The sequence below is a fragment of the Dermochelys coriacea genome, chromosome 1, assembly GCF_009764565.3.
Source record: "Dermochelys coriacea isolate rDerCor1 chromosome 1, rDerCor1.pri.v4, whole genome shotgun sequence".
NCBI classification, from domain to species: Eukaryota; Metazoa; Chordata; order Testudines; family Dermochelyidae; genus Dermochelys; species Dermochelys coriacea.
In genome coordinates, this window is record NC_050068.2 from 94911688 (window position 1) to 94934737 (window position 23050).

At 39.5% G+C, this 23050-nt stretch overlaps 1 protein-coding gene across 2 annotated transcripts in view; it reads left to right on the forward strand.

Moving 5' to 3' along the window:
* Window positions 1–23050, forward strand: part of GPC6 (glypican 6) — a 1178678-nt gene that overhangs the window by 340547 nt on the left and 815081 nt on the right. For both annotated transcript variants that reach the window (XM_038388012.2, XM_038388013.2), the window contains exon 2: window positions 8722–8880. In XM_038388012.2, the coding sequence (XP_038243940.1) occupies window positions 8722–8880 (159 nt within the window). The remainder of the gene's footprint in view (window positions 1–8721; window positions 8881–23050) is intronic.

A 23050-nucleotide genomic window follows, 5' to 3' on the forward strand; every position in this document is an offset into this window, starting at 1 on the left:
TACAAGTATGAACAGGTTTGCCTTGGCCTCAGTTTCTGTGTCTTATTATTGAGGGCTTCCCAAGGACAATATGATCAGGGCTTCTTGTAAGTGAATGTTCCCTGTGGGACACATAATGAAGAGACTGTTAACTAATTATCGGTCTGTTTGGAAGGTATTCATTTTTTAATTGACCTCAAGGAACAAACAGAATTTGAGGGAAAATGATTTGTGTTGAAGGCAAACAGATAAGTCACTTTCTTTCATGATGGGAGGGGGTTGGTTTAACAGGATCAGGTGGACACACACAGCTTTTTATTTAGTTGCAAAAAATTTAGAAGGATCAAGAATAGTATGCAGGCACTGTGCATATGTCACATTCACTTTTTTTTCATTCAGATATTATGTTTTATGCAAATATTGTTTCAGTCCTCTCTGAAACATTGCAATAGAATTCATTTAAATCATAATACGTTTCAATAGGAAAGTTCAACTCTGCAATTTGAATGCCAGGTGCAGTTTCACTGAGACTGCTCGTGGGGCTGTTATACCTCCACAGAGAAAATAATTGCATCAGAAGGAACGTCAAGACTGTTGGTTAGGGAACAGTCTTTGGTCTGGCAAAATGATATTTTAATTTTCATCACTTGAATATTGGCTGAAATGATTATAAAATGCAACATTTTTGTTTTGTTACAGTTTAGCATTTTTAAACTATTCAATAATTGTTGTTGTTAATTCTCTGCTATTTTGTTGGAATCTGCAAATGCTTATGAGTCAAACACTTCAAAGTGCTAAATATTTCCTAGGGCAAAAATAATTTCACACCATAGAAAATGAACAAAGTGCTTCATAACAACAAGCCCATTCACTTGATTTCACAATTAGTGTTTTAACATACACCTGAGAATATTGATTGGAAGAGCCTGTGTTCAGAAAGCTCTAGACTCCAACACCATTATCTCCCAAAGAAATGGAGAAGTGTTATTTAAATTCCAGTTTTTACAAACCTATTTCTTATTTTTTTTCCAGTAGGACACAACCCTGAGTTCTTTCCACATCTTAAAGAGAAAATTCTTTCCGAGACTGAGTAGATGAAAAGTTTTTTTTGCTAAAGAATAATTTTTTCTCCTTTCGTTCTTCATCACTTTTTTGTTTTATGTAAACTGAAATGTTTCCAAGGAAATTTTACATTCTTGGTAGACTCCCCATTTTTTTTCTTGTTTCTATTAGATTTGAAGGGCTGATATGATGTTTTTGGTGGCCTTGGCTTTAGTCCAACAACTGGATCCTTATGTACAGATCTTTGCCTTGCATACAGCCACGTGTGACAAGGGTCCACACATGTTGATTTGATATAGCAGGATGAAGGATACTTTTTTTTTCTTTCTTTTGCATCTCTTCTGTCTTTCGTAGACACTGCCATTTCTCAGACAGCAACTGAGTTTGAATGCCCACAGAGCACTACCATTGTGTGTCTTAACATTCATTTACTGCTGGATTTACAAAGCAGGGCACAAATATCGACTGTTTAACTCTATTAACAGCAATCATAGTATTGAATGCCTGCAGGCATAGCAGTATGAATAGTGGAGTTTATTGTTGGATTTTATTTATGGTGAGGGCAGAAACTATCAAAATTAACTACCTCATAAAGAATTATTATTCCTGCAATTTTAAAATGACAGCATAATCCATAAGAAATCTATCTGACTTGAAATGATTTACATGAGCATGCTTCCACGTCTAATATTGTAAGCTGGATGTTACTGATAGCTGTGGACAGGGCTTCAGAAGAACCATAATCTGTTGGGGGAAATATAAATGTTAATTTTGTTTTACATAGTAGTTTGCGATATGTTCAGATTGTACTCCTCCTAAAGTGTTACCATACATAGATAAGTTGTGGCACTTTGATAGACTGGTAGAAGCCATTTATTCCATTTATGAAATTTTTTAAAAAGCTCTCATAAGCTTTTATAATGTATGACATGTTGTGGGGACACCAAACTACTGTGTATTTGAATATAAAACAACTGCCTTGTAAATTGTTTTATTACGTTCAAAGTGCCATACAAGAGGATTACCAAATTCAACTGTAAAATTTGCCAGTTTGGAGGAAGTGAAGACAGGTGTGCGATTATAGCTGTAATAAAACTCAAACTGAATACTAGTAGCTGTAGTTGTAGCAGGCAATTGGTTTGATTTATGTAACACAAGCCACAGAAGTAGAGAGATGTAAGTCAGCAACTTTGGTTGGAAACACAGTGGTTAGATGAGTTGTAGTAGGTCACTAGGAACTGCTGAATTAATACTTGTTTGATTCCAGCATAGTGCTAGTGCAGCATAATTACATGCAGTTGGGCTTATCTATGGAGACACCATTTTCAACAAGGAAAAACTAGCCACTCATGCCCAGTGCCACTTATGCCATATAATATTTGAGAATGTGGAACATATGGAATTTCATAGGGCAAGAGGTGGTATATTAGTTGTGAACACAGTAGTAGCCTGTAAAATACTTAAGATGTGTAAATACCCAGATCAGTAATTTAAACCCCTTTTGTTAGGATCCTGGGAAAATGCATAACAAAACTGAAATGGAAAATGAGCCTGTACCAGGACATAAGGGAAGCACAATAAAAATAGTCTCTAGAATTACTTCCAGTCTGGACAGGCTTGATATCACTGATGGGAAAAGCTTGCACAGAATCAGCAAAAACTCTTAGAGAATAATAAAAAAAATTTAGAAGAAAATGCAAAAAACACAGAACTGTGACATAGTCTGTTTTCCTTAAAGTGAGTGAACTGGATGTTCTGCCAAAACTTAGTACTATCAACTATGGCAAGCAGAAAAGTTTAAGAAGGAAAATGAAGAAAAATGATTAAATAATTATAGACAGGACTGGGAGCGCCAACTATTACTTAGGTTTCCTGACACTTCCTATTATAAGACCCTATTTTCAGTTGTTTATAATTTTGCCAGACTTGCACCATTTCGGTTGAAATTTTCCATGCTGACTCTGTGAGTGTGTGTGTGTGTTGTAGGGGGACAGGGGTTTAAGGCTGACTTAGTCTGGTTTGTTTTTTTTTTAATTTCAGCCAAAACAGTTCAGCCATTTCTGAGAATGAGATTAGAGGAAAATACATTGCTTTGCCTGTATTTAAAAAAGGTGGGATCTGTTACTTTAAAAGTTCTGGCTCCCTCATGTTTTGGGGCAGGGACTTGAAATTTGGTAGGGGGTGCCCTTTGTCTTTTTGTGCTTTTTGCCATGTCTATGAAAAGTTACCCAAATTTGGGTAAATTATAAGCATTTGAAAATTTACAGTTTGCCCAGGCTTAGAGGATTGCTAGATCTTAACAGCTAAAATCTGCAAAGGTACTATCCTCAGTGAGTATGCTCCAGCCCCTCACAGCTTCTAAGTATGACCAGACTGCACATGCACCATCCTGACACACTGATCATGCTCCATTCTAGTACTATGTGGGCTAGAAAAATTTTCCTTGTCTGTAATGGTAGCTCCCAGCAAAGGGACACAGCTGGATCAAGGAAAAGGAAAAGGGGTGGATCGGGAAAGGGATCTGGTGAGAGGGGGAGAAACTGACTGTGAGTTGGAGAGGGAAGCCTGGGAATGGTTGGACAAGGAGACTGGGAGCAGAGGGTGGGGAGGCATAGACTGGTTGGGCAGGAAGGCTGGGACAGGTTGAGTAAGGGGTTGGAACTGGGCTTGGCTGGGCATTGAGACTGGCAGTTCCTCATTAACTGAGTACTGTTCATCCTGTACACTGAATGAGGCAGGGGTCCTATGGAAAAAATAGGACATAACCATGTAATTAAAGACTGTGTCAAAATGCACACACACAAGGGGGCCTTAATTCTGGCATTTCCTAACTCTCGAGTGCTTGATTTTGCCACCTTAATCATGTTCTTTTGCTGTCGTTTTAGTGTGTGCAATTTGTAATAATGGTGCAGCTTCTTAGCACATAATGCCACTTGATGTTGAGTTATCCACCCCAGAGCACAATGATTTCAGAAACTAAATGCTAAATGTTTTAGTTACTTTTAATATTTTGCATGGTTTTTTTTTAAATCAGTGTTATAGAATGAGTGTTACTATCAATAGATAGTTACCTTTGGTATCATGGAGGAAAGCAGATTTTAGGGGGAAAAGCACATGTTCAAAGAACATTCTTAGATGAGATGGAGCCTACTTGAAATTAAACCAAAATGGCCGTCTTCTGTAGAGACGACTCTGATAAAAGACCGTTAGTGGGATGATTCTGCTAATATTGTGAAATTTAAGAGCCACCAGATGTGTATTAAAGGCTTACAATAGACAAAGGGTAAAATTTTCAATAGTGCACAGGTGACGAAGGAGTACTTTGTCTGTATTCAAAGGAGTGTCCATGTGACTTAGGCACTTTTGAGAAGGGGATTTTGAAATCTACATAATTTATGTGCTTTTTAACAATTTAACTTGAGTGCCTGAATTTAGGCTCCTGAGTTCATAGCACCCAATTAAGTGGCCTATTTTCAAAATTTGTGAGCATCCAGCAACTCACACTGACGTAAGCAGGGAGCTGCTGTGTGCTCAGCAGTTTTGAAAATCAGGCCACTTAATTGAATGCCTAAATACAGATTCAGTTGCCTAACAGACAGACAGTCTGTTTTGAATATCTTGGCCTGAGTGTCTCTAGCAGTGTTTTATATATAAGATTTAAGGATTGCTTCTGTTCATTTGAAGTCGGTAAGACTCTTCCAATGACTTTAGTGAGCTTTGAATCAGGAGAATTTGAGGTAGAAAGAATGGACTTGGGAACTTTAGCTTAATTCTAATCTGGCATGTACTTTCTATAGGAAATAAAATGAGAAAAAAATTGTTTGGAAGCAGAATATAGAGAGTAGGGAGAGACCATTTTTAGATCTGCACTAAGATGCAAGAAGGATGTGGAAAAAGGCAGATGAGCTAGAAGTGTTTCTAATGCTTGTTCTAATCTAGTGGGCATAATTGAAACCTGATGGGAAGATTCTCATAACTGGAATGTCCATTTAGATGGGTACAATACGGGGAGAGGAAGTGGATGAGTGGTATTAGATATCTAGAGTTTTTATGATACCAAGGAGATCCACATTTCAACCATTAAGAAAGTGGTGGTTGAAATTATTGGGTAAAGATATAAATAATGAAACAAATGAGAACACAGTGTCTGTTAAGGGGAAAAAATAAAAATTGGGGAGAGAGAGAGAAAAGCAGGGAGGGGGGAACAGAATGAGTTACTGGCAGTCAAGGAGATGAAATGGGCTGTTAAAACAAATTGGTGGTCGATGCAGTAATAAAGAGAAAGTAGGCCTGCAAATATATGGGATAGAGGAAATTAATGATGTTGCACAATAGCTGAAATACTGCATTCTTTAGGCCTTGTTGTACTTTGATATTTTGAATGAAATAATGATAATATCTAGAACTGTGGCTATTCATAGTTAAGCACTGAACCCTGATTATTAGCTGTTATTCAATAGAAACGACAACAAACAGGTCTGATATAAGATAAGGCCAACAAAAAACAGACGTGGGGAGAAAAGAGAGGAACTGAATAAATGCCGAAGTTCATGAGAACATGGGAAAAAAGAGAGACAAAAAGAAGTAGTTGTGATGTAAAGCAAGCATAAACTGTCCCCAAAGCTGGAAAGAGGAAAGTACATGTTTCTCCAGGGTTTTCAGTTGCAAACCGGAAGGCTATTGAGTCTTTTTGCATGAGAATTTTCTGACATTTGGAAAGGGGATGTCTAGCAACGTTTTCTCAATGTTACATAATCACTTCAGATGGGCAAATCTGCTTGTAATGACGGATTTTTCAAAGTCATCTAATTTTCAGTCTTCTTTCTGTTTCTGACCTCTGATAAGCAGTGAGATCATCACCAACACCCACCACTCTTTTTTTTTTGTTTGTTTGTTTAGTCAGTGATGAGCTGCCAAAATCTTAACAACCGGTTCCCTCCTCATCCTACTAGGGGATTGTGGCCCCCTCCCCCGCCGGGGACTCCTGCCCCATCCAACCCCCTGCATTCCTTGAGCCCCCCCCCCCAGACCCCTGCTCCATCCACCCCCTCCCCGTCCCCTGACTGCTCCCAGAACTGGGCTGGAGGGTCTCGTGGGCCACCATAGTGGGTTCCCAACCCGCCCCTAAGAGCCAGAGGGACCTGCCAGGGAGCAAGGTGGGGAGTCCCGGTAGTGCTTACCTGGGGCAGCTCCCAGGAAGCATCCGGCAGGTCCCTCTGGCTCCTAGGGGCGGGGGAGAGTAGCTGGGGGGGAGCAGGGGTAGCAGCCTCCCCCCCACAGATCACATCAAAAGTGGCGCCTTAGGTGCCAACTCCATGGGTGCTCTGGGGCTGGAGCACCAATGGGGAAAATTTGGTGGGTGCAGAGCACCCATTAGCAGCTCCCCACCCTGCGCCTGGCCCCAGTTCACCTCGCCTCCGCCTCCTCCCCTGAATGCGCCGCCCCGCTCTGTTTCTCCACCCCCTCCCCCGGCTTTCTGCGAATCAGCTGTTCACATGGGAAGCTGGGGAGGGCTGAGAAGCAAGCGGCGGCTTTGCACTCAGGCCCAGGGAGGCGGAGGTAAGCTAGAGCGGGGAGCAGTTCCCTGCGTGTCCACCCCGGGTTACCTGCTGTGGCGCGGGTGGCCCTCCTCACTCTCCCCCGCCCCAGTTCCCCTCCGCTCTGCCTCTGCCTCCCTGGGCCTGAGCGTGAAGCTGCCACTTGCTTCTCAGCCCCCTGGCTTCCCACACGAACAGCTGATTTGAGGGAAGCTGGGGGCAAGGGTTGGGGGGCGGAGAAGCAGAACGGGGTGGCACGTTCAGGGGCGGAGGCGGAGGTGGAGTGGAGGTGAGCTGGGGCTGGGTGCAGGGCGGGGTGGAGAGCTGCCAGAGGTGCTCTGCAACCATCAAACTTTCCCCATTGGTGCTCCAGCCCTAGAGCACCCATGGCGTCGGCGCCTAAGGTGCCACTTTTGGCCAGTTGTTAAATTTAGAAGCCCTTTTAGAACCGGTTGTCCCATGATTCTAAAAGGGCTTCTAAATTTAACAACCAGTGCGAACCAGCTCCAGCTCACCACTGTGTATAGTGCCTTGCATAATGGGGTCCTGGTCCATGACTAGGGCCTCCTTCTTATGACTGCAGTACAAATAGGTAGTCAGAGTGATGATAAATAACCCTCCTTCAATATGTATCATGTCTATATTTTTTGTAAAGTTTTCAGATTTCTAAAAGAAACTTCCTATGTGAAAACTCACAGAGGAACAAATTAAATCTTTGAGGGTTATTTGGAATGACTGCAGTTCAAAACAAAAGGCTTTAAAAAAATGGAATAAAGTAAGGGCGGATTCATGTGCAACACAATGTTTGTTCTAAGCATGTGTACTTATTTTTAATAACAGAATTGTTTTGATGGTGCGATAACTAAATTATATCTTTCTTCTGAGGGCTGCTCAGGGCCTAGTTCTCACTCATGCTCACAAACTCACAAACTTTAAGTCCTCTTTACACTCCAAAGTGGTGCAAAGTGGCCTTGGTGTAAATAATTAGGTCCCCAGTATGTATTTAATCCTTGAGCTTTGTCCATCATCTTATTTGCATCATATAAAGGTTTGCAAAGGAATTTACTCAGGATATAGTATATGAAAAGCTAAATGTTTTCATTGCTTTACAAGAAGAGGCCTATCATTGTTCTTACTTCTCAGCAGGGAGGTGAATATCCCTCCTTTCATACCGCCCAGGCTAAACATTTCTGACACCTAGAGTACAACATCAATTGGAAATTCACATTTCATGTAATAACAGACCATTTTAATTTCATGAGCTACAGAATTGGTTTCCACTTGGAAATTGCATTGAAGAAGGCAATATTGTCACTGCATAAAGAGAGAAATCTATTGAAGAGGCTTTATCTAAATTTATTTATCTAAATTAGAGGCTTTCATTACCTTTTACGTTGCATTTCCATATAGCATAAGCATTAATTAAACCCTTCATCGCGTTCTTGCTTCAAGTAGAGCATTTGCCGTGTCTGACAAGAAATGTCATCCAAGAAAATATGTGGAACCCAAACATTGCTATTAAAATACACTTGCTTGAGCAGAAGGGAGAACGTGGAAAAAGTGTTGCTGCATGCTGTACTAAGGCAGTCAAACAGCCAGAAAGACACAACAGGGAAACATCTTCTTCCCTTTTCTGCCCAGACCAACCCTTTGTGTCTGAGTATGGCAAAGCTGCCAAAATTTGTAATTCTCATATCTGAGGTTTGGTAGAGAGAAAGCTCTGAAAGCTTTATTACTGGCCTTATCGCCAGGTATTTCTCAGGACAATTCAAATGCAAGCAACTGTCCTCAAGATTTACATAAAGGGATTCTTCAATTAAGAATTAGTTTAACCTTGAGAGAGTCTCATTTGAACTGCAAAGCTTCTCAAAATGGCATTGCAAAGACAAAAGTCCCTATTTGGTAAGGAATCCAAGACTGAGGATAAAATGTAGGTCAGATGCAAAGTGTTCCCACATTAGGACTGGATTGTCAGGGAAATGGTCTAGCCGAGAGATGATTGTTTCTATATTTGATCAGTATATTTGTTCATGCACTCTCAATAAAAAGGTGTGCATTTCAGGAGCACTGTGTACATTAAGGTAATAAGAACCTGTTGCTCATTTTTTGTAAGTCCACAATATACTTTCTCTTACTATTGCAGGGGAACATTTGAGAATCTGTCCGCAGGAGTATACATGCTGCACCACAGAAATGGAGGACAAATTGAGCCAACAGAGCAAACTGGAGTTTGAAAACTTGGTGGAAGAAACAAGTCACTTTGTGCGCACCACCTTTGTGTCCAGGCACAAGAAGTTTGATGGTAGGTTGGGATATAATTTGCTTACTCTTTGGAGGTTGAGAAAATGAGCCTTCAAGTTGACTTCCGAAATTGTACACGAGTCCATTATCCAGAATATATTCTGATTTTGTTTCCTTTACAATTTGATACCACTGTTGCAGTTATCATTTTGGCTAAGATAAGGGTTAACTTTATAGCTTGTGCCCTTTATCACCTCTGTGACTATCGCCTTTAATTACAGTAACATAAAGAATCAGGTAGCTGAGTGTCTGCAAACTTGGCTATTTTTTTTTAAGAGAGGGAGAGAGATCGGCATAAGATACATCATTTTTCCTCTCCTAATTTCAAATGCAATTTTTAGGCTTGCAATTACATTCACTGTTGCAAGATGAACTATGGACCTCCCATGATTTTTGTTTGGGTAAAGCTTTTTTTTGTAATCTATAGGCTGGCTTACTCTTTCTTCTGAGTGCCAGCGCTTTCTCTGTGAAGTAGTGTCCATCTGAGCACCATAGTGAGCTTGCACACACGGGAGGAATTTCACTACCAACCACTCAGGAAGTACTGAAATCTACTTCTAAGAAAATTGCCAGATAGATTTTTTTGGTTATTTTTCTTTCCATTCAGTACTATGATCTCTCCTTTCTCCAGTTTAGGAAGATCTGGGAAAGGGATCAGAGACTTGCTCTAACAATTCACCCACAGGAGTTTTCTTTAGTAATGAATTTAAAATGTTTTTTTTCTCCCCTGTCCTTATTCTCCCCTGGGCATAATTTATTAAATAAATCTTTCTCATTATAAATCACAAAGTAGTAAGTGCCAAAATAACAAGTTTAATATGTTTAATCACAGCTGTGTCCATATACACATTCATCTGAGGTCTAGATACATTTTGACTGTTTCCTTCTATGTATTTCATAATATTCATAAGTGGGAAAGATGGCTCTCTTTAGAAAATGTGTGTGGCACATGCCCAGAGGAGTATAACCCGCATGGCAAAGGAGAAGCAGAGTTTTCTCTGCATGTTTCTTTCCTCATGCAGAACTTGTACTGGACTGTAAGTTTTGAGACTGGCTGGTCAACCCTGCTGAACATGGCATGGATCTGTGCATATCTGTTATTATTGGGACAGGATGAAAGAAAATAGAAATGTGTTAGAGTGGGATTGGAAGTTTGGTTGGGGGACAATGAAGGCTAATTTGTGTAATTTCATGGGGATAGCAGGTTGAATGATGATGCTGTGTGGGGAATTGGAAGCCAGTATCAGCAATTCTATGTACAAAGAGTGAGGATGTGTGTTGTTGTTGTTATTATTTTATTGTATTAGATTTTAATTTTCAATTAAGAAGCCAGACAGGGGACGGGGAAGGTTCCACATTGAAGTTGTAAAGTGAAGTGCTGGGAGAGATTGTAGCTTTTAGGATAATACCGTTTTCCTTATTCTATTAAAGTTTTGCTTCACTGTGAGAAGAATGTGACTTTCTCTGATAGTTTCCCATGGTCACATGACAAGGAAGACAAGCAACCTTGGTCAGAAATAGCTAGTGATGATGGGGAGTGAAGAGGAGCATTGTGGAAAGTTTTGGGGAGGCATAAATTTCCCACTTCCTTCAGCGATGGGAGAAGGCGGTTGTGGATTCCCTAACCCCTTCTCCCAGCCCCTATGCTGCTATAATTTACAGTGTGGAAAATGATTCTTGGAGGGAATGCTGGGAATGTGCATTCAGGTAACAGAATGACGGTGCGGTATAAATTTATTATATAATCTTTTAATTGTGTAATCTGTTGCATGTGATTTGGAGCTGACTATGTAGAGTGTACCTTCAGGATTCTGTTTGGCTTTGTGAAAATTTAAAAGCTTCATTTTTGTATTTTGAAAATAGTCTTGGAGCACGTGCAATATTCAAAGATGAGTTTGTAAATAGAAGTGACAATTTAAAACCCACAAGAGCAGCTGCAGGGATTTCTTCCATTTGTGCATGGAAACCAATATAGTCAATAGAATTTGGTGAGTTATGTATGTTACTAAAAATGCTTGCAGATTGTCAATAGTTTGTCATAGATTTCAGCTGATTCCTTTTTTGTACTTTTTATAATATGATGCCTTTTTATATTACTACACTGAATAAATAAGGCTGTGGTGGATTCTCCATCACTTGAAATCTTTAAATCAAGACTGGATATCTTTCTTAAAGATGCTGTAGCTCAAACAGAAATTATGGCCTTGATGCAGATATTACTAGATGAGGTTTTTTGGCTTGTTTTATGCAGGAGGTCAGACTAGATTGTAATGGTCTCTTCTGGCCTTGGAATCTGTAACTTTTATGATTTTTTTTTTAAAGAAAGTGCTTGTCATGTGAAGTTCAAGTGTTGTCACTGAACAACTGAGCTTCACTTCATAGTCCTTTAATCAGATTCTGCAATTGTTCTGGAGGTATTCTTTTTATATGCAAGAAATGTTGAATCCTCCTAGGCACTGCAGATATTCCCATGGAATAACATACCCATCAAGTAGCCTTCATCTTCACTAGAGGGCTACCTGTAGTCTGTCTGGGCTTTGAAGCAGTGTAAAATGATAGGGCATTCTTTATGCTGTAAGAACAATTAGATTTTTAGACTAGTTGGACTGTAAGCTCTTTGAGGCTTGGACCATCTCTCTTGTTCTGTGTTTGTACAAGGCCTAATGTGGTAGGGTCATGGTCCATACTTGTAAGCACTACCACCTTAAAAATAATAAAATAAATAAAACAAATTGTGGGTGTTTAATGGAAGTTGCTATCTAATACTCATGTTCATCAAGAGACGCATGTATCGACAATCAAAAATACATATGTGTTTGTGCATATGTTGAAAATTTTGGCACCAGTAAAATAAAACACATACAAAAAGTCATTAAATATAATGGAAGAGGTTTTTAGAAAAAACTTATAAAAAACTTGAGCAGTGAAGTCAAGGCTGATCTTAGCCTTGTTTTAGGAAAGGAGTGGAAGAACGTAAAGGTAATATGTAAAACCTTCACTTTGCATTATGTTCCAGCTCATTTTGTCAGTCTCAAAAATACCACTTCAAACACTTTACGTGGATACTAGTTTTCAGCTATAGATGGAGGTGGTAGGTCCACCTATTATAAAGGTTGCCTGACACTTTTTCCATTAGAGGACCTTGTTTTTATTTTCTTATAATGTTGACAAACTTTAGCCAATTGGGCTGAAATTTTCCATGCTAGGTGTCCGGTTCAGGCTTAATTATTTTGGGAAAAATTACAGCCAAAATGGTTCAGCCCTTTCCAAGAATGAGCCTGGGGCAAATGCAGTGTTTTGCCCATTTACAATATTCTGGTGACCTTCATTTTGAATAATTCTAGTGCCCCCCATGCTTTGGAGCAGGGACTTGAAACTTAGCAGGGAGCGTGCCTTTGTGTCCCTGTAAAAATTGCGGGGAGGGATAACTCAGTGGTTTGAGCATTGGCCTGCTAAACCCAGGGTTGTGGGGGCAAGTTAGGCTGGCATTTACTAACTTTTGAGTGCTGGAAGTTGCAAACTTAGTGTTCTTGTACTGTGTGTTTTTGTGTGTGTAGTATAGAAATATCATATGATATGCATAAAATGGGTGCTAATCCTGCAATGTGTTTTGTGTGTTCGGATCTCTGAACTCTCATATAGAACCACATTGTAATCTTATCCCAACCCTCTGTCTCTAGTCTGGTGGGAAGCATCAAAGCCTGCTAAGTGTGATCCACCCAATTTTTTTGGCCAGCTCTGTGAGCTAAGAGACTTCATGATAGCTAGAGATAGATATCTACTGCCCAAGTCTCCATACCAATAGACTGGGGGACTACCTTCATAACTCCATGGGATAAATCGATACAGTTGAAGCTTTTTCTTTATTCTGTTTGGGATATTTTTCTTAAATGTCTCACACATTCTGCTCAAGGCTAGCCATGTCCACTAAAGCTACTGATAACTATTCTCAGACACTTTTTCATTTCAATAATACCATTTATTGGAACAAAACTTTATTGGAACAAAACAAAACAATGCTTCTACTGGCCTGTTGTATTGCACTGTTATATTTGCAAGTTTCACATATGTACAGATGATTCAGTGCTTCCTGACCCCCAAAATCTTGTTCAAGGAAGAATAAGAATAGTGATCATTTTGGGCAAACTTTATTGCAAACAAATAGTAAAATATCTCTATTAGAAATAGACTTGCTAAATATTTGAAAGGTGGAATGACAGAAAATTCACAGGAGAGCAAGAATACTTGGAGTCTCAGCAGGCATGATTTTACTCTTTTAGTTCAGGATTTTCAACAGAACCGATCCATGTAGTGATCAGGTGCTTCTCATCGCTAGTAATCGACAAGCAATCAAGTTCTAATTCTCGGATCTCCACTGCATACCAAAGCAGTTTAAAATATATTATGCTCCCAGTGTAGTTGTAATATTATCATCTTAATATCACCATTTCCCTTGCATGGTGGCTTTGCTGAGCAGCTGTTTAACAGACAAGCCAATTTCTTTTAAGTATTGTTCTATCAGCAGCTGAAACCAACCTGACCACAGGGTTTTTTCCTGAATGTTAATTAGCAGACTAGTATATGTTCAGTGACATTTTCTCGCTATTCCTTTGAGTAACTATAGGCAAGTTACAGAAAGAATTTTATTTCAGCTAAATTGATCTGATACTGATCAAAGAAATGCTGTCTCCTCAGCCATATGAAAATCATGGAAAAAGTTTTGTTCCAATAACTGGTATTATTGAAATGAAAAAGTGTCTTAGAATAGTTATCAGTAGCTTTAGTGGACATGGCTAGCCTTGAGCAGAATGTGTGAGACATTTAAGAAAAATATCCCAAACAGAATAAAGAAAAAGCTTCAACTGTATCGATTTATCCCATGGAGTTATGAAGGTAGTCCCCCAGCCTCTTTTTACAGCCATAGAGACCCAGGGATCCATACGCTTGATGCTATTTATATTCTTTAGCAACCCTTCAGCTGGTGCTGCATATTTTGTAGTGTTAGAAAGGGAGCTATAAAGATTGCCCTAAATAGCAGTAAAATAAAAATATTTTAGTAAAAATAACCATCTCCTTCTGTCATGTGCTGTTTATGCAAAACTTGTGGGTGAGAGCGATTTGTGCATCTCCTGGCATCCTTGGCTAAACGGCAACTCCCTCTTAGCGGATTTTGTAACTTAATGAACCTGCATTGCTAGACACACACTGCTCAAAATAAATTGATCTTTAAAAAGTTAGTATAAAATCAGTTATATAATTAATAATCAAATCCCTTTTCTGCCCCAGACTTCCTGTGTGATCTTGGACAAGTCACTTACATTGTCTGTGTCTCAGTTCCCCTTCTATAAAATGAGGATGATAACACTTCCCTACTTCACAGGGGAATTGTGAGGATAGATACACTGAAGATTGGATGCGCTCACATAGTGTGGCAACGGGGGCTATGTAAATACTTCAGATTGACTGGGTGGGGAAAATGCTTTTTTGATTAATTAAAAACTTTTGAATAATATTTAATTTGCCCTGAAACTCTGAATAAGAAACTTTAGGCCAAATAGGATTTTTTTTAATGTTAAGGGAGTCACTTAGAATGAAAACAGCTTTTCAACCTTAATGGCCCAATCCTGCAAACACATATGCAGAGGAATAACATTCCTTATGTGAGGACACTGAAGCCTCAAGGGACTGCTCATGTGATTGAGGTCTTCGGATGTGTATGAGTCCAGAACAGGCTCTAATTATGAAATCAGTGTCTTGGATGTTAATGACAGTGTTGGATGTTAATGACAGCTAACCATTTGTAACTCTGGACAAATTACTATAATTTTATTTGTATTGTCAGAGCACTTACGAGCTCCAGTCAGGGACATGATCCCATTGTGCTAGGCGCTTTACAAACACAGAATAAAAGGACAGTCCCCGCCCCAAAGACAAATGATAGATGCCCTCGTTTACCTACTTGTAATTCTTTGTCACTAGCTGCTGTCTATTATATGATATGCACCAAAAGTAAACCTTGAGCTAAGAATTAGAAATAAGGGTAGCATCTCTAATCCGGGCTGCAAAGCAACAATACCCACCTACAGGATAATGGAAACAGTTGCCTTACTACTTCTTGTTTCTTATTCTTAATATTCATTAAATGGACAAATATTATTTTTGACGTGAATCTCTTAACCAGTGCATTATTGTTTTACTGCTGTCCTCCTTACATTATACTTTTACTTATCTTCAAAGAACTGGAAAATTTAAAAGAAATCCTTGAAATAATATGGCTGGAAGCAGGAACTCTGGAATTCTAGAAAGCTAGGTGACACAGTAAACCAATACCTTCACATCTCTGCTCATTTCAGACAACTCTCCATTTTAATGTTTCTTTTCTTAAATAATGGCTTCTTGTCCTCTCATTATTTCAGCCCACCTCTTCCACTTTGCTGAACATGCTTTCTTGGAATCTGCACTTCCCCTGACTGGCAGCAGTGTTCCCCGAAATGTCATTTTTAGCACTGCAATGATTGCTTTAAGGATTTAAAAGACAATAAGTGCTTGTGTGCCATGAGTATGCCTTTAATACACCCCTCTAGGTCCAGTTAAATCAGGCCTGGTGATTCTGTTGTGATCTCCAGGTGCCTGGGATTGTGAGCCAATTTGTTACCCCTTGCCTCATCAAGAGAGAGATTTGCTTGTGCTTAATGGGGTGTCAGCTCCATGACACCACCAGCCTGTTAGCGATGCAAACAATCTCCTCAGAGGGCTGCCAATCCTTTCTTTGCCTGGCAGGTTAACAAGAGTTGCACCCTACGATCTGAGTCCCTCTGAAAACATCCCCCTGTAGTATCCAGCCCCTGTCACTGGACAGTCACAGTAATTACCAGGTTTGCTATTCCAAATGGAACAGTATAGACACATCTTGACCAGAACAGCTCAGGATCAGGCCCTTTATAACATTACAGCACTAAAATATATTTATAGGGAGGCAATCATGATCTTATTATCAAAGATTAAGATTTGAGAGATACTAAGTAAGAATAATGGAAAAATAAATAATAACACATATAAAACAAATAATAATATGCAATTCTTGTTCTGTACTTTTCAGTAGTTACCTTTCCTATTTAATAATGTAGATTTTTCTCCCAAGGATTCAGTCTTTGGCAGAGCTATTGGTTTCATTCAGAACCATGATCCAAGCTTTCATGAAGAGTTCAATTTAATAATTGTTACCAGTACTCATAGCACAGCTAGAGGGATGAAATAATTTTCATGTCAAAAAGTACCACAGGGTACCCTAAAAGCCTGGAATCTTTGTAGAGATTTGCAGATTTGTGGGATCTTTCATTAATAAATTCCCTGCCTTGGTGTCAGTGGCACCTTGCAATGCTCTATTCTTTATGTTGTAAAATTCACCCCTGTGCAAAAGGACCAGGGTCCCCTTCAGTCTCTCTTCAGCCCTCAAAATAGGGCTTCAAGTGGGACCTAAGTGGCGTGCAGGTCTTGTGTTGGTCCTCTGTACAGGGTCAAATTTCATCTTATAATACGTATGCCCAAAGTCAGTTCACAGAAAGCCGTGATATCCTGACCATTTTTGAAGGAGAATTTTAAACAGATCTTTTTAATGATGCAATCTCTCTTTTATATTTTTGAGCAGGTGTAACTTTATGTAGTTATAGAAGTGTAACTAGTGAGCTGGGTATCTGCATATTGGATCAGTACATTGCTTGCCACAGGCTTCATCACTGTTGTGGGATTTCATGCATGAATAGAAACAGAGTTTATGCATGAATTTAACCATTTCTGAAAAGAAACATTGGAACAAAGTGACATAGCAGTGCTTTAAAAATTTCAAGCAAGAATTCAGTGTATTTTGATTCGGGCCTTAATCCATGTGTTCAAGTCCATGGTATCTGTGGGAGTTCATGCAAGGATTGAGAAGCATAACGTTGCCCTATCAAATTTTAGGGGCCCCAGTTCTGCAACCCTTTTCTCATCTGGGTAGTCCTTAGGTACTGAGTGCCACTGAAATTAATGGGATTATTCGTGGGTGTAGGAGTTCTAGGACTTGATTTAGATTGCAGCCATGGTTAAAGGAGGAAGGCTATTTAGAGTGTACAGCAGGAAGAATCTTTTTTTGTTGATTATATCACATTTATGTCAGAACCTACATTCCTTCAGGCACCTACAACTCCCTACTGAACTCAAAGGAGACTTCAGGAAGGAAGTGTAATCAGGCCCATCAAACACACAGCTTGAAGGGAAGCAATGTTAATATCCATAGCAATAAGCATTTTTCCAGCTTTAAATAAAATGTCCAAAGGGCTTAGTTAGATCAATGTACCACTTTTCTGATATCCCTTTTACAAACAGCTTAATTAGAAGATATACTATTATGATGTCAGAAAGATATATGATGCTGGTCATGTCTGTGTCAGTACTTTTAGAATTATTTGTATTACAGTTTCCTTGGGCAACCTGACACTACTTTATATATACTAAGATAAAATAAGGATTTGTTGAAATTTATTCTACTGTATATTGATTTTTATACTACCTGGAACATAGACCAATGCTACATGAAAAATAAAAATCAAGACATAGTATGGCATCTTGACATGGTAAATAATTAAGGAAATAATTCTGCACCTACAATAAATAATTGTAGGTAAAGAATGAAGTATGCCTAAAGCTCAAAAGATGCCTCTTTCATATCCTTTATATTGCAGGTGAACATCAAACTTTGATCTTTCTATACCATTACTAGAAAAACTAGAGCAAGATTCGGATAGGTATATTGGAAATGTAGTCAGGGAGAGAAAGGCAAAGTAATACTTGTTTTGTAGCGAATAATAAAAGAAAGCATTGATCAATAAAATCTTTTATTAGTTTAAAATATTTGAAGATCATTTAGAAGCAACAAAAATGGATGGGATAAAATGACCTCTAGCTGGAGTGATTTGAAAGGTATTGTTAGAGATTACTGTTGTGCAAATGAGGGATCTTTGTTTCTGTTTTAGGCTTGTACCCATGGCACTGGTATCCTATATATTTTTCTTGTTAAATCCTCCTTTGCTAAACTAAAACCCTACATTTCATTCCAACCTTAGAATTCTTTTATCAATATAATGAATATGTTTAGGCTTTTGTGGGAAATCTCCAGATTCTTCAAGAATACTAGATATGGTAGTATATGAACCAGTGTCACAAGGTGACCCTTAGTGTGTTCATACATAATAGCAGCCAATTTCAAATCAACTGAAATATTTTGTCCTTTTTAAATAAGAAAAATTGCTTTGATCTATTCTGCTAAAAGGAATGGGGAAAAGGGTGAAAATGGGACAATTATTCCAGCAGCTAAGACAATTATTCTTAGGTTTTGGAAATGAAATACTCAAAGCTATGTCTGACGCGGTTATCTTATTTTTCTGTATGATTTCAAAGTTGACCTCTGAGGACCTAGGAGCCTTACAGGTCACTGGCAAAATCAGACAGGAGGAAGAAAAGAAACCAATAGGACATTTTACTTGTGAAAGCAATCAATAATCCAGCACTGAATGACTTCAGTGTGTCTTAAATGCATGTGCAGTTGTGGCACAAATAGTGTCAAATGAAGGTAAATCAGCACATTGACTTGATTGCTTTTGCCAAACAGCAGTTTTCAGGTTCTTACTAAGCAAGGGGGCAGGCCCTGCATCTCATCAGGGCCTTAGTGTCTTAGCCTCTTAAAAAGCTCATATCAGACTATCCAAATGAAATTGCACATTATCCCTTTCGCTAATAGAGCACCTATGAACATCTGTGGCGAGTTGTGCAACAACTTTTCAGCTTTTGTTTGTTAAACATGCCGGGACTAATGGAGTATCACGTTTATATAGTGCTGGGGCATTGACCAGACGTCTCTTCCAACTGTCTTGCCATAGAAGGCACATCAGGAAACAGATCTTGGTTTTTTCTAGAAGTACTGAGATTTGCAGCTTAAACAAGCCAACCTCTCTAATTGGACTAAAGCAATATTTACGCATTAGATAACACAGAAGAACAACCTCTTCACCACGTCTGTTGCTTCACTGTCATAGTTGCCATTTTTTCCTAATTGGAGAGAATGGTATCTTTCACAATTCAAATCGCCATTAACTTCCAGCTGCCAACTTTACTATAAACCATACTAGTAGGTCACAAAGTTCACAGTCCACAGCTTGTACGGGTGGGAAAAGGGGAGGTGGGGGGGGAAGGAAATCTACTTTTGCCTCCAGTAGGGTTCCTTCCCTAAAGCCATTAGCAATAGATGTTTGAAAGACATTTTGGGGAAGGATTCTCATTTTGTATACTGATGGAGTGGTGCTCACAGTAGCACGAGATGCTCATGCTGCTATGTGGATTAGGATGCTTCTGAAGTTGTTGTTGCTGTTCCTTGCAAAATCATGTTACTGATCAAGGCACAGATAGCATTAATTAGATACAGAGAACTCTTTTTAACCATTTATGCAGTCAACATGTATAGTTTTGGCCTAGACCATAAAATGTATACATTAAATGTCATGTAATAGGCTTTTCTCTTAACAATGTAAGGTAGGGGGTGAGGAAAGAAGCTGGAAATGACAAATGCATAAGTGAGCATACAATATAAGAATGTAAAATATCTAAAAAATGTGCAAAAGTTTGTATTTCCCTTGTCAGAATGACAGAACCAGTTTTCATATTTACTTATTACCATACTCTCTGCTTTTCTCCTACAAACACTTCAGGAACTGGATACAGCAGAGTTTGCCAAATTTACGACTCTACTCCATGATTAGACTTTACTAAGTCTTCTGACATCTTCCTTTTTTCTGACTATATCATCTTATTCTGGCTAAGAGCAAGTGCTTCCTACATATTATTCACAGAGGTGGGGGAAAATGTAGGAGCGACCATTTCTTTTTCTTAAAGGAATGGAAATTAGAAATGGAAACAACCTATTACATCATCTTGTTCAAACCCTTAATAGCGTAGGATTACTCTTTAAAGTACACTCTTGAGTATTTTGTCCAGCTCAGTTTTAGAAGATTCACACAATGGATGACCACCACTTCCTTTTAATGAATATCCATAGATTAAGCCCTAAATTTGTCCTGCTTTTCAGACTTCATGTTTTTTTATTGAGTGATTTGTTTATCCATCAGAAGATAAAATATTTAAAGATTAATGAATGTAAGACTTCCAACTCCCTGTGACCATTTTGTAATTGGGGAAACTGAAGCTAATGGAGGTGAAGTGATTTGCCCCAGGTCATGCAAGTTGATAGCAGCAGGTCTGGCAAGAGAACCCAGCTCTGCTGACTTGCAGTCCTCTGCATGTTTCCTGTGCACTTTGTTTCAATCCCTAAAATAAATTATCTCCCTCCTTGAAGTTTCATTTTTCCTCATAATTAGTGCTTCCATCACTTCAATCAATTTTGTTTCTCTAAGGGTTTCACAGATAGTTCCTTTATGACAGATTTTTGTTGCAGTTTCCAAAGACCTTGTATTTACCTTTTCCCACAGTCAATTGCAAACTAATTATCCCCATGTCATATTCATTGGTGAACAGCTGTAAACTCAGTGCAAAATTTTTTTTACCCACAAAGGCAGCAAGGCACTGACTCTTATGTTTAAACTGGAGACAGATTGTTAGGCACAGATTGTTAGTCAATCTCCCTCTCCCTCCAAGGTATGAGTAAAGCTTGCTCTTGAAAATCACGCACATGCCAGAACACGGACGCATACAAAGTATGCACTTAATTAAATGTATATTCATCTTTTGGCAGCAGCTGATCTTCAGTATCTCTTCTCACCTTTCATTCTGAGCCCTATTTCAAGAAAATACACTGGTATCTCAGTGGGTGGTAGCTGTTAGGATGTTTTAATGGTACAACAGTATTTTGTAATATTCTGCAGTGTTATTTAACTCTGTAGGTGCACATTTGGTGTGGTATACATAATTTTCTGCTTTATGTCTGTGTGTGTGTGTGTGTGTGTGTGTGTGTGTGTGTGATATTTGGAATAGAAATATGCTATGACATGATCATGTTACATGTCGTGGCAAAATTTATATTAGAGCCGTTTTATCTGCTCAGGACTGAAAGCGAGAACACAGGAGCTGAATGTGTTGTAGATCTGATCTATTTGCACCACAGAAATCTTAGTTCGGAATAGACAAGAAAAAGAAATGTAAACCAATTGGTACATGTGTGTGTGTGTGTGTGTCTATACTGGGGTGGCCAAACCATGGCTCGTGAGCTACATGCAGCTCTTTTACAGTTAAAATGAGGCTCATGGAGTCCCTCAGCTGCCCCTCACCCATTCTCTACTTACCAGACTGGGAGAGGGGGAGCTCAGGGCTTCTGCCCTGTGGTGGGATGGTGCAGCTAGGGGCTTCTGCCAGAGATGACTGGTGCCTTCTGAGAGTGAGGGGCACAATTTAAAGGTTTGAACCCCCGCCAACTGCTTAAGTAACTCTCCCCAGGCATACCTCCTCTCTTACCCTCAGCAGCCCCTCCCTCCAGCTCCCAGCTGTTTGCCACTGCCTGTCCCCGTGGCCCCAGTTCCCAGCTTGCCAGTTCCAGCAGCTGCTGCACAGGGTGGGGGTCCGGTGGCACCATATGACCAAGAAGGACCAGCAAACCCTGGCAAAAATCTTGGGAGGCATGTGACTTCACATGGCTCCCCCATGTATCCCCCCCATGCATCGCTTCCGGTTTCTGACCAGTGTGTGTGGGGAGTCTTGGGGCTTCAGCTCCTTGAGGCATGCCTTTGGGGCTTGGAGATTCAGCAGAAGTGGGACTGAAGCCCTGAGCCCTGGAGGGCTCTCTTCCAGGGCTGGAGCCCCGAGCCTCCACAGGTGCCCTCTGGCCTTTGAACTTCTGAAGATTGCCGTATGCAGCTCGGAGGGTCAGTAGGTTTGGCCACCCCTCAGCTATATAAACATGTGTATATATTCTTAGATGACAAGTTGTAGATGTGTATTTGTACTCTTGCAAAAAAAAAATCCAAGTGTCCATTCAGTCAGTTGATAGAGTGGGATACATGTGATTAGCTTGATGGCTGGCATTGCACCTGCTTGTACAGCATTTAGCTCTGAGCTATCTAACATCTTAAGGTTCACTCTGTGGTGGATTGAAGAGAATCAGCATGTCCTCTCAGAGGTTTTTCTCTTGAAATATTTGTGCCAAGAATACCAAAATAAATGTTCTCAAATCTCGTATGCAGCTATTGCTCGAAGATAGCTTATTCTGGAATGATTTATTTATGCTTTGCACTTTAGCATAAGTGTGTAATCAGTGTGTAATCTGTTTGTTGTTATACCTGGGAGATAAAGCTGTGGACCTATCAATGCTAAAAGTGTCCATCACTAGTTTTAAATCAGCATATTTCAGGTGGAAGCAATCAAACTTAAATATTTCTCTGAGTTTTAAAAAAAATGGTTAAAAATCTCACTGGCCATAAGTACTCATTGAAAGGCATTCCTGTTAAAATCAGTAACATTTGTGTATGATGTGTAGACATACTCTGTGAAATATGTATTTTGCACGTATATACGTAGATGAATTATCCATTATGAACATAACTGTATTTTATGACTTACTGTAAATTTTTACAGTAAGGAAGGTTGCTAATCAAACAACCTCAGAGTGAATGTGTAGAACTTCAAAACTGCCTGAAGTTGAAAAGACTTTGGGTGATTATTACCGATTAGTTTGAGTTGGTTTGTTGTGATTTCAGGTTTAGGTTTTGGAAATAAAACAAGTCCTGAGGAAAGAAATATGAAGTGATCTCTGTGATTGGGTCTTTAATTTTTTCTTCCCTGGCTGGTGGGTTTGTGCACCAGCTTACAGTAAGCAAGAGATATCTCCTGCTACCCAGGCTCTCTGGATGAAGTCCTGAAAAAGTGACAAGACCTACATGATACTCTGAGGAGCAACGGACTTGGGCTTTGTCAGCTTCCCCAGGAAAGTGAATTCTGTCTCCAAGAGCTTTGTACCTGATAGTACCCTGTCTCCAATATCCAGATGTCCAAATTTAGGGACTGCTAGCAGAAGCAACCCAGTTGCTGTGATTATGTATCTGGATGGTGGCAATATATTAGGTTGTCAGGACCCAAACCATAAAGGGATTTTTAAAATCAAAACCAATATTTTATATTGGTCCAGAAGCAAATAG